Source organism: Molossus molossus, unplaced genomic scaffold, assembly GCF_014108415.1.
Source record: "Molossus molossus isolate mMolMol1 unplaced genomic scaffold, mMolMol1.p scaffold_m16_p_6, whole genome shotgun sequence".
NCBI classification, from domain to species: domain Eukaryota; kingdom Metazoa; phylum Chordata; class Mammalia; order Chiroptera; family Molossidae; genus Molossus; species Molossus molossus.
In genome coordinates this window covers 64,811,141-64,830,192 of record NW_023425399.1, presented here as the reverse complement: position 1 = coordinate 64,830,192, position 19,052 = coordinate 64,811,141, and the positions used below count along the sequence as shown (strand labels likewise).

General features: G+C 37.5%; 1 protein-coding gene across 6 annotated transcripts in view; it reads left to right on the top strand.

Annotated features, from left to right (window-relative positions):
- Positions 1-19,052, top strand: part of PTPRM (protein tyrosine phosphatase receptor type M) — an 839,861-nt gene that overhangs the window by 327,787 nt on the left and 493,022 nt on the right. For all 6 annotated transcript variants that reach the window (XM_036244603.1, XM_036244601.1, XM_036244600.1 and 3 more), the window contains exon 3: positions 2,983-3,254. In XM_036244603.1, coding sequence (XP_036100496.1) covers positions 2,983-3,254 — 272 coding nt within the window. The remainder of the gene's footprint in view (positions 1-2,982; positions 3,255-19,052) is intronic.

The window sequence follows — 19,052 nt, the reverse complement described above, 5'->3', positions numbered from 1 at the left end:
GTTCCTCAAAGTCATTTCCTTCTAATATAGACCAGTTTCCAGAAACTGAAAAATATGGTCTGGGGTTTGTCTTCATCATCAGCCCATACTCTTCCTTTTTAAGCTCAGGAGGGGACCAGAAGCTCCACATTCTCTTCATCTGTTCTTACAGTAGCCCAGACAGCTTAGCAGAGTAGAAAGAGGAGTGACTCTGGAAACCACTAAACATCTTCTGACCACTGCTTAGACTAAGCAAAGGCACTGCTGCAGAATGCTTACCTTTGTTTCAAAGCTCTCATGTAGCCTTTTATTTAAGAGAAACTTTGCCCCGGATCACTCTAAAACTTCAATGTTCTACAAAAAACCACACATGAACCAGAGGGACTTCTGTGTTACATGGATGTCACTCCCCCATTTGCTAATATCCTTGGAGCTCATCTGTATTACAGAAGTATGCCATTTGGAAAACAGACTGGATTCTGGCTTAGAGGGGGAAGAAGGAGAAAGGAGTATGCAAATTAGAATAATTTAAGTATGTAACTTAGAATGTCACCCTGACCTCAACATAAGAATTTCTGGATAATTTCAACAGCTCAAAAAGCTGACAGCCTTTTGTACTGGGTTGGAGCATAGTGAAGTATTGGAGGATAGGCTGTAGCTAGGAAAACAGTATTTTAGGGAACCCTGGTGATTTCCTGAACACTATGGTAGGAAGTTACCAAGTTTATAGCAAGCTGTGAAATGGAGCTTGTCTGTTTCAGCCTCACCCAAATATCCAAACTAGACTTCACAGGATTTGGGAAACAGACTTTTGCTGTCTTTTGCATATTGTCATGTTTGCACCATGGTTGCCCAAGTTTAAATGATAGAAATACTGCAAGAAATGATATTTTTGGAAGTGTGGCAATACTTAAGGTTTTGATAGTTCCAAGTTGCCCTGAAGGCCATGTCATGCCTCAGTACATGTAGCTATGTTGCAGAGAGCCTCAAATGATTGAATATGGAATAAATCTGCTTATATTTTACTAAGAGCAGAAAAGTGCAATTTAAACTCATGTTATAAACATCAAAAGCCTGCTTTATGGTGTTGGTGAACCCTTTGTATCTTGAAGATTTTTTTTACATTTTGTAGTATATAGCTAACCCAAATCATTTCAATGGCATTCTGTTGCCACTTGTTCCCTTTCTCTGTCCCCAATTCTTTCTTAATCACATTTCAGTTTTTCCTTATTACTAGAATATATGTTCCATAGATAACCCTTCCCTTGTGGCTTGGCTTTCACATTTACAGGTACATAACATTCATCTCTTGAAAAACTGCTCCATTTTCAAATAGCCACTGTAATTTTCCTTTGCCATTATGAAGGGGCTTGTTTTCTTCATATATGTTCAAATGGCACACAGAGAAACATGGGGTTATTGGAGTGTGGCAGGATGAGTAATGAGCTGGAAACTCAGAGGCTCAACGTTCTGATTTTGCCACTAACTCATCCTAAAGTCTGGATAAGCTGCTTCTTAATCTCTCTGTGAGATAATTCCTATTTTACTTAAATGGCATTAACACTAGCTCACCTCATATAGGGACACTGTGAAGGTAACAGCCATTAGCAAAATTTTCCAATACTGATCCCTTAACAATAGCCTATTAATTTATAAAGGATTCATCTGCATTTGTTTTCTTATTTAGTTCTCATATTAATTCTATGGGAATGGTAGTCTTCTCATTTTGCTATCTAGGAAATCACAGCTTGTAGACAAAATAAAAATGCCACACTTTTCCTAGTTTTGTGTATGTATGTTTATACGTATGCTTGGTGTATACTAAAATATATATACACACAAATGTACATACATACACCTCTCTGAAAATTATGGTTCACAAGAGGAGAGTTTTAAAATGGAAATCTGAAGGATAATATTCTCCTCACCCAGTAGAAATCATGAGTTCAACCACAACTCTTCATCTTTATATTCCAAATTTAGATATTCCCCCTCAGAGTTCCAGTACCTTTTTTCTCTCTGCTAAAGAGGACTTATGACCTATTTTCCTTTTCATTTCAGAACATTTTGCTTTTACTTTTCTTATGTGATACATAAAATTCATATAATATTTTTAGTTACCATTTCTGTTTATCTTAAACACGAGGAGGGCCCAAGAGGCACAGTGGATGCTAGGGTATCTGGAAAGCTTGACTCCGTGTGGAAACACGCCCATGGGTGGGTTAGTGCCATGGATGTAAAAATGCAAAAAACTCCCAAGTGGGTTAGTATATGGTTGTAAAGATAGAAAAAAATCTCATGAACACTTCTGAAAACGACCATCCTCCAGTTGGCGCAAAGATTGCCTCAGTGTGCCCAGTCATGAAAACAACCCCACTATCAAGAAGTCAGTTGTTAAGCAATCAGGGAAGGGTGATGGGGCTGAACTGCAAGAATTTTGCTATATTGACTACAAGGTGCATCATAGGGCCAGTAAAGTTATCTAAAATTATTTAAATCAGACCAGTGTGTTATCTTTCTCCAGGTTACGTGAGAATCTTAAAGAGGATGTGATTTCCAAATGGTGGTGCCATTATAATGTAAAGTCTTTCAGTTAAATTTTTTCTGAGATGATGGAAAAGTGTTTCTGCTACACACATGTGGCTATTGAGTGCTTGAAATGTGGTTAGTGTGACTGAGGAACTAAACTTTTAATGTTATGGAATTTTAATCAATTTTCATTTGAATAGCCACATGTGGCTAGTGACTGCCAGATTGATGGTGCATGTAGGCAAATCATGCGTATTTCTGTTACTTAGGAGGCTTATTGTAGTGACATCAAAGGAATTTTCCATTCACTTAATTGAGAATACTTTTGGAGTGAAAAGGTATGAAAGAGATGGGATTTTCAAAGCCTAAATAGTCGGGTAATTTCAGGGTCAACTCATGTAAATGATGGTAACTTTTCTGAAGTGACCAGAAAGTTATATTTCAGATTGTGACCCTTTGATTTTCTTTTCTCAGGTTCTTTCATGTTGGTGAACACATCTGGCAGACCCGAGGGGCAGAGAGCCCACCTCCTCTTACCTCAGCTTAAAGAAAATGATACCCATTGTATTGATTTTCACTATTTTGTATCCAGCAAGAGTAATTCTGCTCCTGGGTTACTCAATGTCTATGTGAAAGTCAATAACGGGCCTTTAGGGAATCCTATCTGGAATATATCTGGAGAGCCGACACGGACATGGAACAGGGCAGAACTGGCCATTAGTACTTTTTGGCCTAACTTTTATCAGGTATGCTCTTAATTTTCATTTCATGTTTTGATGCGTCCTCTAGCTTCTGAAATCTAGTTTCATATCATATAATCAGAGAATGTATAAGAAGTGTTGGTATTTTTTATACCAATGTAAGGAAAGCTTATGCTATTTGATAGGAAGTATATTAAGGCTTTGTATGTAATAAATATTACCACAAGAAAGGAATAAAAGACACAATAGAAACTTGTTTATACATACTTTATTTTAAGAAATTAAAGCAGTAATCTGCAGCAGGGCAGGAAGTGCTATCTGTAAGGATATTTTACTCTCTGTATTAAGTAAGGCATATCTGACCCAGGGAGACATAGCACTTGATTCTGAAAGAAGCCTCTTCTTTCATCAGTGGATCTCAGTAGAAAATAGTCATAAGAAGCGAGCCCTTGGGGAGATCAGCTAGTGAGATTCCGGTCCCTGTTCCCACCTCCATAAGCAGTGGGGAGAAAATACCATGTGTAGGCGGAGTCCTCACCATGAGGAGCTGCTGTCCTTGCTGCTGTTATTTGGGATGTTCTCTTAAGGCCCACTTTGAGTTCTCATTTAAAGTAACAAGGGTGGAGGTCCAGGAGAGATTAAGAAGTGGCACAAAAGCAATCTTGATATCACATCCAATGGTTGGAGAGTTCCTGCAGTGCAGGAGCATCCCAACACGGGGTCAAAGGTAGAAACCGGTGACAATGGCATTTGTTGCTCTTTCTCCTTTTGTCCACAGCACCTTTACAATTAACTTCATATTTAAAAATTACTCAATTTCTAGCTAAGATGATACATTAAGAGGATTGTGATTTTTTTTTTCTCTTAATTTCTCTTTGCTTCACTCAGGAGCCGGATACAACATGTATCCAAGATCATCTCATGTAGAATCGAGGTGCTCAGCTAGACTCGGGGAAGGGAGAGTGGGTCTTCTCAAGGGCTGCTTGTCATCCAGATGGCACAAATGGCACCCAGCAATCCATTGTACAGGCTTGGTATTTATCAGAGAACATGCATCAACAATTCTTCATCAACCAATTACCCTGGATTTGGTCATAGGAGTAAATGGGCTGTAAATTACTTGCTTTTTTGTTTTTGAACCCTCATACGCATAACAGTTTCTGGTATTTAATGAGTGGTAAATGATTCTTAAGTGGAAATGAAGAGATAGTGAAAGCTGTTAGTTCATATATAAATTGTTAAAATCATTATTTAGAGTACACTTTGGAGTACACTTTGGCAATAGTTATTAAAGGTGTTAAAAATTTAGGTATGTCTAAATTTAGCAATCTACTGTTAGGAATTCATTCTAAGGAAATAATGAAGAGTGGTTGCAAATAATTAACTATAAAGATATGGCAGTTTATTTATAATAATGAAAAATCAGAAACTATTATTTCTAACATTAGAGGATTAATTAATTTGTGCTAGCTCAATACAAAATTTATTTTGCAACCATTAAGAATAATGTTGTGGAGAAGTATTTAATATGAATTTCAGCTTATGTTGTTAAATGGAAAAAACCTGTATAAAGCAATATGCTAAATCTCATTGTTTAAATTATATATATAAAACAATGTATGCTGAAATAAATATATTAAAAAATGGTATCTCCCCAGCTGGTGATTTGATTATTTTCTTTCTGCCATCTGTCATATTCTAAATTTTTCCCAATGTACATGTATTGTTTTTACTTATAAAAGAAAAAATAGTAAAAACTAACTTTTTTCCGAGAGGAAAATATCTTATTTAATGAATAATCTTCCTTTTTATAACTGTATTGTCTATCTGTGGTATAATTCAAAAACATGGCCTCTGGGGAAAAGTTTTGTCTTTATAGGATTAAAATGGAGGAAAGGGGAAATGGGTTTGGCTGGGCCAGGCTTCAAAGGGCTTTTGTATGGTGGACTAGGCTAAGAAGCTGAATGTTTTCAAAAACTTCTTTTGGAGACTTTCTAAAAGCAGAGAAGGCCCAGTTCTGTCATGGTCTCTCTGTCCCCCTGGAATCTGCGCTGAGCGCTCGAGGCTTCTGCTGCATAGAGGCCAGTGGGACACAGTTCTAGACAAGAGCAGAGGGGCTGTCCGGCTCACATGTGCCTCCTCTTTCTTTCTGGTGAGGGCCCTCTTTCTGGCTTACAGATGGCTGCCTTCTCACGTTCTTCGTGTGCTCAAATGGTCTTTCTTCCATGTGTGGAGAGGGAGAGCACGCCATCTCAAACTGCCATCACATTGTGGGCTATGGCTTTAACATACAGGTTTGGGGAGTGGGGATACAACATTCAGTTATAGCAGCCTTTAACACACCTAGCTCAGTCCGTCAAAATTAAAGGAATGATTTAATTTACAAAGTCAGGAGATTAGCCTTTTAAAAGGAATTATCAACTATTTTGAAAGAAAGGTAGTACTGTATATCAAACCATTGTTATTTTCAATTAATTAGTATTTTATTAATTTCTTTTGAATAAAATATTCTGCCTTTCTAATTGTGAACCTCTGACTCTAACCCCCAAACCCTCTCACTTTCCTCTGATTTCTCTCATATTACTGAATAGTGCATGATTTTCACAGTGAACTGGAACTTAATTCTCATTCTAGCTTTTTGGTTCATTGGGTGATTCATTAGGAATAGCTTCATACTTTGAATTTAAAGGTGGATTTGTAGAGACGTTTTAATATAGTGTTGCTAAGTGTTGAAGAACCTGGTAATTAACAATGTGTACAGAGTTTGGATCGAGTAAAAATGCATTTGTTCATTTAATTCCTGAGCACTTCAAGAAAACATCAGCCTTTAAAGTTTGAAAGGCATAGTTAAAGTAGTACTCCTGTTGTATTTTTGATTTATCTTCTGGGTAATAAACATGCTGAAGCCATTACTCTAATGGTAACATAAGCTATGAGGTAAGTGGCACTATTACCTAATACAAGAGGGATGTCAGCAGGACACTTACAAACTGAGCCATAGGTCTTAAAATCACCATATAAGTCCTGAATGATGTTTCCCAGTTGGGATGAGAAAGACAAGCTGTATTAACAGAGATGAGAAAGAAAAACACCTACTAAATCCTATTTCTACCCCTGGCCTAACATACCACCTTAACAGGAAATAACGAGACAAAAAAATCAGAAACAAGTTGTCTGTGTTCAGGCAGCCCTGCCATGGGGGGGGGGGGGGGGGCTTTCCCTGCTGCTCCCTGCCATCCCCCGCCCGTGGGACCGGTGCACCCTTACTGAGGAGACAGGCAGTCATATCCTGATGCTCTTAAAAACATGAAACATGCATGAGTCTGTCTGCTTTTGAATTATTTTTCCATACAGATTATAAGGAGTGGTGCACTAGCCTAAGGAAGTGTGTCTGTTTCATGTGACTATTATATTTCTAGTTGCAAAATGTAAAAAAAATAGTAATTTTCTGACATCACATGTGCATGCATGCATTGACTGTTTCCTTTTTGAACATGGTTCATAAAAGTCAGTATCCCAATGGTGTATTCTTAGGATACAGATAGAATGTTTCGGAGCCCAAAGGCTGAGGACAATACATGTAAAGGAGATGGTACCCTTAAGAAACCCTCCCTAAGTGCGCAGACTCAGCTACCCTCAGACATCACCTCTGTATTAGGCAGCAAGATGCGTTATAGAGATCTAAAAAAATTGATGTTAAGTGAACAGGTACTTGAAATACTAATATGTTAATTTATACTCATAGTACTTTGCTTCGATAACATTCATTTTACACTTTTTAAAGTAGTTTTGATGTAATTAAGATTGATGAGTTAACTCATTTAAAAGAATTTCGTATTGTTTGAAAATGGGCAGCATCACAGTGTAGTAAAAGAACATATGTTTTGAGTCAGACAGAACGAATTTGAATATTAGCCCAGGTTATAAACTTAGGCAACTGCTATAAACTTACTGGGACTTACTTCCCTAATTACGGGACTAAATATAAAGGCTGTGCAGGATATTAGGATGAAAGAAGAAGCATATTTGGGTGTAGCCTCTCAATAAATGGTGGTAGTTTATTGAGGTTAAGATTTGTGGAAGACGGTATGAAGGGAATCAGCTAACGGTGAAGTGCTTTATTTCTGCAGTGTCATTCCTTAAGTGTGTTCCATGGAATGGCAAAAGGTGTTCAATGAAAAAGTGTTTCAGGAACAAATCCTTTAGTGAAACACTGGGTGAAATGAGGTAAACCAAATTCCTTTCCACTAGAACTTTCCAGAAGTGCTGTCATGCAAAAGTGGGAGGTGCAGTTTCCCGAGGGTTAATGGCATTGGCCTCTCTGGACTCTGACTTCATCTTGGGGAGCAAATGGTCCTGGGACACGAATGGGAATTGCTGTGATGGGCTCTTCCCTGTCTCCTGTGTTCTTGTCACGGTAGGCATTTTAATGTTGCTTTTTTAATTTCTAGGAGAGTAGTATTCTACAGGTGCACATCATAATGGTAACCTGCACAGAGTACAGCTAATTGCAGGCTAATTAGTATTCATTAAAACATAAATTGTTAACTATTTGGGGATTAACACATATTTAATTCCTTAATTAATGTTTGTTCTAGTTACTGCTACTTCAACTAGCTCCTCTGCTGGGCAGCAGCAGTGGGAAGTGAGAGAACCCACCACTTGCTTTCATCAGGGCACCGGACTGAGCATGTTTCCTTTGATTCAGGCATTGACTTCCTACCATTTTAACAATAGTATTTTACTCTCACAAGCACCTTCTTGCTTTATTGTGCTCATTAAAAACAAAAAAACAAAAGATTTTGCTTTGATGCTTCTTCTTCTTCCCATCCTCTTTTATTTGGGCCTCACAGGTTTCCAGAGGCCACCCATCACTTTTCTGGGTTCATAACCCTGCATGCACCCAGAGAGGCTGCTGGAGTCTCACACCCACTGTCTTTCTCTCTGCTTTGGAATATAGTTATTCTGAATGCAGCCAGGGGCCAGGAAGGCAGTGATCTTTAATACAAATGTTTAAATGTTTGCTCTGCAAAGAGAAAAATGCACAGGTGGCCTTGAAATGCCTCTCAGTGAAGGGGCTGGGCTAGGGTGGGTGGGCAGTGACACGAGGGAATGTGAGGGTAAAGTCATGGAATGATGAGAGTCTTCTTGTTTCTGTAGAGCCTGTTAAAACAAATTCCTTAGATGTACTGCAGGTTATGGGAGAAGATGAGGAGTGGATTCCGGCTGAGCCCTGCTTGAAATTCTCTGTTCAGGGAGAACATAAAGAGCTTTCCCTTTGGGGGAGGCTAACCCCAGACTTACCCTTACTAGTCTGACGTCTTTCCTGGTAAATGAGGAGTTGAGGGAATAGGAATGACTTGATCTTACCCATCTCTTCACATTCAGCTTCAGCCTTTACTCCCTGCACAGCCACCTCAGTTTCTTTACTGTGTTTGCCTCCAGCTCACTTATTTTACCAGAACATCCTATAAAGCCACCCGGAGAGAAAGCAGCTTTTCTTAACTTTGCTGCTCAGAGACAGTGTTTTAGATCTGAACAGGCGAGTGTTTTCCAAATTGTGGTCCACAAATACGAGGAGTGTTGAAAAATATTAGTTACAAAATGGGAAGACACACTGATTTAAACAAAGTTGAACACTATACTGCAAGTCATTTTGGAGCCAAATCTACAAGAGGGACAAATGGTAGGTACAGGTGCCCAGCTGAACTTTTGGGCATCAATTCAGGCTTTTGCAGAGCATCTCTTGAGTCTAGTGTTTCCTGGTGCACACTTGGGAAATACTGATATGTATTAATGGAAAAGTAGAACAGTTCTGGACTCCATAAATTTCTTAGGTTATGGCCCTTATTCCAAGTGCAAGACATTGAATTGCATCATTCCTCGAGACTGACACAGCGAATTAGATGTGGCAGTGAAATACAACTCTGTCTCAAGCAAGAAAGCTATTCTAAACACTTGCCCCTGTCCTCTGTTATTTGTGCTTTTAAAAGATGAGCAGTATGTTTTAAACAATCAGTGGGGACACCAGGCAGTTACTTTAGTATGGTCTTAGAGCTGCATTTAGGAAGTACATGGGTTCATGTGATGGTTTTTCATCTCCAACGATAATATTTTTAAAATATATTTATTTTAAATTTAACCTCATCTCTACGTTTTATTCTCAGCTTGTACTTATTATTTGATGATCAAGGATAGGTATTTCTTCTGGTTTAACATCTTATGCTTTGTGGTCTGTTACTTCTTGTTTATCTGCACTTTTCCTCTTTTTCTGTCCACTCTACCTTAATTTTATTCCATAGTCCATTGTACAGGATGAGTATCTGAGCTATTGACTAGGAAAGTTTTGAAAATAACTAACATTAGTATTTTTTCAAATTTGAAGGGGAAAAACATGAAGTGAGAATGTCATGTTTATTGGTAAAAAAGAAACAGATGAAGTAATTTGACAATGACTTAAATGAACAAACATGACAAAGCTCTGATAGTTAACTCCAATGTGAATCTTGTTCTTTGAATGCCTTTACCTTTGGGACAGCAGTTGGTTTTTACTTTACTTTGAAAACCTGATCATGTTTACTTTACTTTGAAAACCGATGCTTCACTATTTTATTCCTGATTTTTTTAAGATCATACAGTTTGTGGTTTTGCTTTGGCTCTTTATAATTATAGTAAATGAAAATCATTTCTTTTACTATATATGTTTTTGGTTTTTAACTCATTTGGAAATATAAAAAGCAACAGTTTTTGTAAATGGGTATGATCTATCTTAGCTCTTTATTTAAATCAAAATCAGAAAGGATTTACTAGATTATGAATGGAGGACAGACATACATCTAATCCCCTCTGTTCTAAGGAACTGACAAAAGATTTCCACCATGTTTTCCATGGTGAGTGTTAGTGTTGGTAAGCGAACTTTGCTCACACATAGCTGTGAAAGAGGCAGCATGGAAAGCTAAGTTTGCTCTTCACTGAAGCAGGGGGCATTGAGATGCTGCAGTGTTAAATAGCTTCCTGCCTCTTGTTTGGCAGGCATCTGAAGGAGAGCCTGATGTCACACCTCACAGACCAACATCCAGGATGGCTTTGCCTGAGCAATGAAAGAGTCAATGGTTAATTGGTTGTTTCTGTCTACGAAAGAATGTGCAAACCTATAGAAAAGTTTTATAAGAGTTTGTTTGAGCCAAATTTTTGAAGACATGCTTAGGAATAAGATCTTAGTGGATTTAGAAAATGCTCTGAAGAATGACAGTTTTTTTAGTTTTTTTTTTATGTATTTAGAATCAAAGGAGAAATTGTAAGGAAGGTGCATGAAATCCACTGGTGGTAGATTAAGGTGGGAGAAAACAAAGCAGGGAAGTCTTTAGGACTGACTGAATAAAAAGCCAAATGGAGAAACACATACTTCTTTTACATTGGTGAGTATAGGATAGTTAATAAATAATTCACATTTACAACTCAGAGATGGTATGCAGGCAACAAGATAGCACTAAGGGGTTCTGGGGCTTCCTGGTCGAGTGTCTGCGATTGTACCTTTGAGGGGGTCTAGAAAAAAAAAATGATTCAGACATTTCAAATATATTTTTTCTTAAATGCATAAGAACAATGGACAGGACCCAATTAAGGGAAAGATGGACCTTTGCTAAGGAAACTGTAGGCCTGGGATGTGACTAATTGCCATGGCCACCCCAGTAAACAACTTATAATCATACCATCCTGTAGGGTTACTTTTGGTCACTGTGTTTGTCAGGCCTGCCATATGGCCTCCTTGAGCATGTTGGGTTTACTACATAGCCCCATTTTTGTTCACATTTCCTACCTGAGAGCAAATGACTTTTCCCAAAGGCTGTGGGGCTTCGGCATCTTATCTTCTGGAGGTTATTTGTTGAGTGAGTGAATGAATATTGATCCTCTTAATACTACTTTTTTTTTTTTTTTTGCATCCCATGGCTATTACTATATCTGGGAACCATCATCAAAAATGACTATTGAGTCCTTCCTATATCCATGTACTTTTATAGAAACGGGGTCTCATCAATTATTATTATTCTCAGTTATGTTCCATGAAGTCACAGCAGCCACTGAACTAATGAATACTAAATTGTTGCTTCTTTGGGAAATACAGGATTAGTTCTGCAGGCCTCTGGTCAAAATGTTTTCATCAATCTACCAATACATAACCTTATTTTATGTGTGTTTCTCTTAAAGGCACCTTTTTAAATTAATATATATTGTTGATTCTCAATATTGGACTCAGCTAACAGCACTATGGCTCATGCCTGAATGCTTATCTAACACATATTTTCTCTACATGGCACATGACAGCATTCTTGCACTTAGGAACACTAAGTAGCACTCAACACTGTATTTGGGGCCATTGTAAACAGCAATATCACCAATAAAAGGCCGAACATGTAAAAAACTAGCTATTGCATAGACTGGAATAAGGATGCTTGTTTATAGTATACAAGTTGAAACAAGAAGGCAGAGTATTTTCTTGTTCAACCTCAGTTGGGAGTAGTGTGTTGGACAACTCAAATTGTTGCCACACTGTACACATTCACAAGTGACCAAGAAAGCTTTGCAAGCGTTGATTTGGGGGTTTTAAATAAATTATTGAGTAGGCAAATTCACAAATACAGAATCTGCAAATAATGAGGATTAAGTATATTTCCTGTCAAACCAGATCCAAAAAAATGTTTCATAAGACTAAATACTGTGTTGTGGCAAAATTATTCCAGAATAAGATAGGATGACTTTGTGATTCTTTCTTGGTGATCCACTGCTTTAGCTTTAAACTTTTTCAGTATTAGTTAGTTCCCCCTTATCTGCTGTTCACTTTCTGAGATTTCAGTTACTCATGGTCAACTGTGGTCTGAAAATATTAAATGGAAAATTTCAGAACTAAACACTTCACAAGTTTTAAATAGTGTGCAGTTCGAGCAGCCTGATGCCATCTGAAAACTTGCAACTTGGTCCCACCTGAGAAGAGAATCACCCCTCTGTGTTCAATGTATTCATGCTGAAGACTGTCCCCGCCCACTTTCACTTAGTAGCCATCTGGGTTATTAGATCAGTTATCAGAGAGAGAGAGACTACATTCAACTTTTATGGCAATATATTGTTATAATTGTTCTATTTTATTATTAGTTGTTGTTACTCACTTACTGTGCCTAATTTATAAATTAAATTTCATCATAGTTTTGTATGTTTAGGAAAAAATGTATATATAGGGTTTGGTATCATCTGCAGTTTCAGGCTTGAACTATATCCCCAGTAGATAGGGCCGGGTAGGGGGACTACTGTAATCACAAGTTAGATTGAACTAGAAAGCAAAGACATTTTTTCTAAAAAAGTGTGTTTTAGTAAAAACAAAGACATTTAGCTGAAATTGCACTTGTGGAAAATGAGATCTGAGGGTCAGGTTTCAATATTAAAGAGTAATAAATTTTCAGTAGTTCAGGTTTTTTTTAGAACATTTGACTGCTGAGTTGCATTTTGTTTTATTTTTAATTAAATTTATATTATACAGTGTTTTGAGGTTTATAAAATAATTGTTTCTATGGTTTTGTTTGGGTATATTGCAATTATACTTTTTTACAAAATTGACAATGATACTACAACTGCAGTGGGCATTTAAAACACCTGTGTAATACAATTGAAAGAAGTCAAAAAAGCAGGTTTTTTCTGCCTGCCATTGCTGGAATACATGGTTCCCACATGAAGTGCAAGGCATATTGTATTTGGCTATGACCAACTATTGCCATTGGTACATACTTTCTTATTATCCAGAGTAATGGCACCTTGTTAGTGAGCCAAGCAGGAGAGTTTTCTTAAAGCAAAAGGTTGGGTAGGATACAGTTCAGGCTTTGTGGGCCAGATGGTCTCTGTGGCAACTGCTCAACTCTGCTGTTGTGAGTCATATTAGACAATAAGTAAATGAATGAGCATGGCTCTGTTCCAATAAAACTTTATTTATGGGCATTGAAATTTGAATTTTATAAAATTCTCATATATCACAAAATACGATTCTTTTTTTTTTTTTTTTTTTTTATGTCCTTCCACCAATTGAAAACTTTGTGGGCAATACAAAAACAGAAGTTGTGGCCGATTTGGCCCCATTAAATTAGAACTATGTTGTTAAAACTATGTCATATAACTGTTCCTTGTGTCCACATTTCTAGATCAAATAGATGATTACTACATTTCTTACTAAAATCTGAAAGTAAAAAAATTTAGAACATATATATGTGTATATGTATATGTATGTATATATGCATGAAAATATGTATATATTTGTGTGTATACATAATTGTGTATTTTGTGTGTGTGTGTGTGTGTATGTGTGTATTTTACATATATAGACCCTCTTATACCTGCTAATTCAGGCACTTTGGTAACATGATGAGTCCAGACTTGGAAATAAAATAGATCTAGAATTACATCCTGACTCTGCAATGTGTTAATTGTGTCACATCAGAAAAATTACTTAACCTTTCTAAATCAGCCTACTCATCCCTAAAAGGGAGTTAATATTACCTGCCTCATATGGTTGATTGGGGAAAATTAGATAATATATACAAAGATATTTGGGACATGGATGTGTATAATATGGAAATGTTTTTAATGTAATTTTTTATTTATTTATTTATTTTATTTTTTTATTTTTTTCCTCATTCGAGGACATTTTTCCATTTTTTGTACAGACAGAGTGGGAGGGAGAGAGAGGAAGAGAGAGAGAGGAAAACATCGATGTGAAGGGGACACATCGAGTGGCTGCCACCCGCACGACCAACCAGGGCCGGGGACAAACTGCAACTGAGGTACATGCCCTTAGCGGGAACCGAACCCGGGTCTCTCCGGACTGCAGGTGGACGCTCTAACCGCTGAGCCAAACCGGCCAGGGCTGTAATTTTTTAAAAGAATTGTTTTTCGAATTGAAATTTTTAAAAAGAAAATACTTTGTGTGGTTCCCTAAGGAAATCCAAGCCTCACTTCTAATAGATTTTCGGTGTATTCTGTTCTGTTTGATAGGCATGGCCACATCCCAAGTCAATTTGTTAACTCTTCCTTTTTTCTTTTTCCAGAGGTGCCGTCAGTGTTCTAGTGTTATTGTTTCCTCTGACCCCAATCTTTCTGGCCCTAGATGCTGGCATTTTTAGGCATTCCATGGACTCCCACTTGCTATACTTCATTAGGGCAGTGCCTGTACTTTCAATAGAGTAGTGTCCTTTTTGACAAAAGACAAAAATATTTTTTGCTTTGAAGCTTTATTGGCAAGTGTACTGGCTAGAAAAAAGTACAAAATGGAAAACTTGCCAGATAACAAGAGTTCACAACAAGGAAACCTTTTTATGAGATGCTAAAATCTGATATTAAGAAAATCTGTTTCAGATAGACCTCATCTTTTGAGCTGTATGTTTTAGTCCTTTTGTTTGTTAGAAACGACAAAGTAAATCTCTTAATGGACAGGTGCTAAAATCAAGTTAGAAGTCAATCCAAAATTGTTCTATAGCACCTAAATGCAGATCTCTTCATTTAATCATATTTATTTAAAAATAGCAAACTTTTCAGTACAAGTGATACTTAACTTTTGACAATATGTGTTGAAAATTTTATTTTTAAATATTTTTTATTGATTTTTTTTTTCTTTAGAGAGGAAGAGAGATGGAAAGAGAGAGGGAGGGACACATCAGTGTGAGAGTGAAACATCAGTCAGCTGCCTCCTGCATGTCCCCTATCAGGGATGGAACCAGCAGCCCAGGCATGTGCCCTGACCAGGAATCACACCCACAACCTTTTGGTTCACAGGATGATGCCCAACTAACAGGGCCACACTAGCCAGGGTTGTGTTGAAACATTTATATATTAAGTTATTAACTTGATGAAGCAGCTAATAAAACTTGTACTTAATAAGTCCCTTAATTGAAATTATGAAGAAAGAGCTGGGAAATGGTCTTTTGAAAAATTTGCTTTGAAAGAAACATTTAAGTTATTGCTTCAAACGTGTAACCTTCTTATGAAAAACACCTAAATGTGTCATATGAAATTTTGTATTAGACATTATATGTAAGTATATATGTATATTTATAGGTGTAGACACACACACCCATAAACATGTTTATAAAGATTGTTTACCTGTTTTTGTCTCTACAGTTAGCTGTTAGTGCTAGAAACAGTCATGTTCTAAAAGTTTACTTTTGAAAGGTTTTAATGAACTAAAAAGGGAAGTTATTCTCTTAGTGTATTTATAATCAGATGCTGCCTTTCTTTATTCTTGGTATTTCAGTTGGAGGACTAAGGGGAGCGGAAATAGTTTTAGAAATAAGCATGTGTTTAATTCTTTCAAGGAGGCCTCATTGGTGAATCATCTTGCTGGGAAATTTGGAGTGCTTATTGCAGTGTCTCTCTTGCTAGTCTAGTAGGGACCCTGGGAAAGGCTTTGCTTGGGCGTATATGAGTTTATACTGGGAAATTGGGTTGAGGTCCTGTTGGCTGTATCATAGGCTTCTTGCTTGGTTTGGGAGGTGGAGGTGGCAGTCCTGTGGTAGAAAAGGATCACGATCATGTGAGCTCCTTGTTGCCATCTGTCATTTGGCTATTGTTGTCTTTTGTTCTTTATTCTTTTTTTTTATTTTTTATTTTTTATCCTCACCTGAGGACATTTTTCCATTTTTTGTTCAGGTAGAGTGGGAGGGGGAGAGAGGAAGAGAGAGAGAAACATCGATGTGAAAGGGACACATTGAGTGGCTGCCACCCGCACGACCAACCAGGGCTGGGGACAAACTGCAACCGAGGTACATGCCCTTAGCGGGAACCGAACCCGGGTCTCTCGGGACCGCAGGCCGACGCTCTAACCACTGAGCCAAACTGGCCAGGGCTGTTCTTTATTCTTTTTACACCAACTAAAATATTCTTTATTTTTCACCAACTAAAGCTTAAATTTTATAAAATTGTTTAATTTTTATGGATTCCCCCTAGTGGATGTAGTAAATATTTTGTAAATATTTGAATAATAAGACCCAGAATCTTTGCATGTTTAGTGATGGATAAAAAACAGATTTAGAGATTTTAAGGTGGCTTTTCTCAGTCTGTAATTTCTTCTCCTTCTTCCTTTCTTTCTTTATTTGATAGGATCATGGCCCCGTACTAGTGTAAATAAAATACTGTGCATTAAATGTATACCTTTCAGCTTCGAAAATAAATCCACATGAACATGTTTTATATGTACACTATAAAGATTATTCTATTTTTATGAGATGTTGTAGCCCTAGTAGTTGATAAAGTAAAAATATAATTTTCTGCAAAAAGGACAATTTTGATGGGGAAAAGGATTTTCCTTTGTTCTATTCATGATACATTCCAAGTGCTTATCATAGTGCCTGGAATGGAGAAGACACTCAGGGGAATGAATGAATGAATGAATGAATGAATGAATGGGAGGTAGGGAAGAATGAAGGGAGAACAGATGAAAGGAAGGAAGGTTTTTGGATTCAGCTTTCAAAATACCATTTCACGACCAGTGTGATGCTCTTCTTGGGTAGCTGGTGGTCATGGACATCAGTCTAGGAGGTGGCCATTCTGACCAGAACAGCCAGCCAGTTCCTGCACTGCCCACTGCTGCTGTCCCTAGCCAGGTAGGCTATGACTGTTTCCAGTGGGCCCTGTTTTGAGGGCCTTGGGAAGTATTTTTCCTCTACTTGCTTTCAGTGTTAATTAACTATGTGTCCCCCAAATTGTCCTTTTATAGCCTAAAAGTAGAGATTAATTTGTAGGAGTATTCCAATTGCAGGAATATCCCTGTATCTCTTTCTTCCTATATATCATCAGTACAAAAACTATATTAAATTTATGAACACAACACAGTTTTATTTCATTTCTGTTTCTACCATTGGGCCTCTTCTCTTCCTTGTGTGTTTTGTATTTCAGTGTGGTGGCATTGTGGCATCTAGTCCAGCAGGCATATCTAGGATGACTTCTTATCTAGGAGGCCACCTGAGCTTTTCCATTTGAGCCTCTGCTGATTGCTTTCTCCATTTTTGCATCTGTTGCACAAACAAATAGTGCTAGGATTGAAGTGTTTGTTCAGGCAGTGTGTACTAGTGAAATATCTGGATATCTGGAATTTAAAGATTGGGTTTTAAAGTTATATCTACAATACACTCATTGCATGTTCTTGACATATTTAATGCTTGAGGATTTTTGCATGATGTGATATCTGCCCAGTGTATATAACATATTATGTAAATGGTAACTTATAGTTACTTTTTAAATTAAACTTATTTTATTTTTAATTAATTAATTATTCCTTTATTGATTTTAGAGGGAGAGAGAGATAGAAACATCAATGAGAGAGAACATTGACTCGCTGACTCCCACATACCCCCTACTGGGGATCGGGCCCACAATCTGGGCATCTGTCCTGACCAGGAATTGAACTGATGACTTCTTGGTTCATGGGTCAATGCTCAACCACTAAGGAACACCAACCAGACTATTTTATTTTATTTTTAAATCCTCTCCCAAGGTTATTTTTCCATTTATATTTGGAGCGGTAGGGAGAGAAACATCTATGTGTGACAGACAGACATTGATTGGTTGCCTTCCACACGACCCCGACTAGGGCCGGAGACCGAACTGCAACCAAAGTACATGCCCTTGACCAGAATTGAACCTGCAACACTTTGGTCTGCGGGCTGATGCTCTAACCGCTGAGCCAAACTGGCCAAGGCTTAAATTGAAATTTTTATCAAGATAATTGTGGAGTTAGATATAGTAGTAAGAAGTAATACAGATTCTTATATACACTTTACTCTGTTTCCTCTGAACATTTGGCTAACTTAATGTGTATAATATCACAACCAGAATATTGACATTGTTAAAATCTACACAGCTTTTTCACATTTCTCCAGATTCACCTGTACTTAGAGTGCATGCAAGTGTGTGTATTTAGTTCTATACAATTGTTTTCACTTTTTTTTGTGGTAAAATACAAATAACATAAAATTTATTATCTTAATTATTTTAAAGTATATTAAATGCATTCATACATAATGTTGTGCAACCCTCAACACAATCCATTTCCAAAATTACTTTCATCTTTTATTTATTTTTATTTAATTAATTAATTAATTAATTTTTGTTACAGATGTTTCTCCTTTTTCTCCCACTGATTCCCCCTTCCCCCTCCCTCCCTGCCCTGTCCCCAGCTTTGTTGTCCATGTCCATTGTTCATGCATACATGCATATAAGTTCTGTGGTTGATCTCTCCCCCACCACCCCCTTTTCTGGGGACTGTCAGTCTGTACCCCACTTCCACATCTCTGGGGCTACCCCATTCCTCAGACTGTTATGTTCATTATATTCCACAAATAAGTGAGATCATATGATACTTGTCTTTCTCTATTTGGCTTGTTTCACTTAGGATAGTACTTTCCCGGTCCCTCCATGTAGTCTCAAAGGATAAGAGATCTTTCTTTCCTACAGCTGCATAGTACTCCATTGTGTCTATGTACCACAGCTTTTTATCCATCTACTGTTGAACATTTGGGCTGTTTCCAAATCTTAGCTATTGTAAATAGTGCTGCTATGAACATGAGGGTACATATATTCTTTCTGATTGGTGTTTCAGGCTTCTTAGGGCATATTCCAAGAAGTGGGATCACTGGGTCAAATGGAAGTTCAATTTTTAATTTTTTGAGGTAACACCATATTGTTTTCCACAGTGGCTGCACCAGTCTGCATGCCCACCACCAATGCACCCCTTTTCTCCACAGCCTCGCCAGCACTTGTTGTTTGATGATTTATTAATGGTGGCCATTCTGACAGGTGTGAGGTGTTACC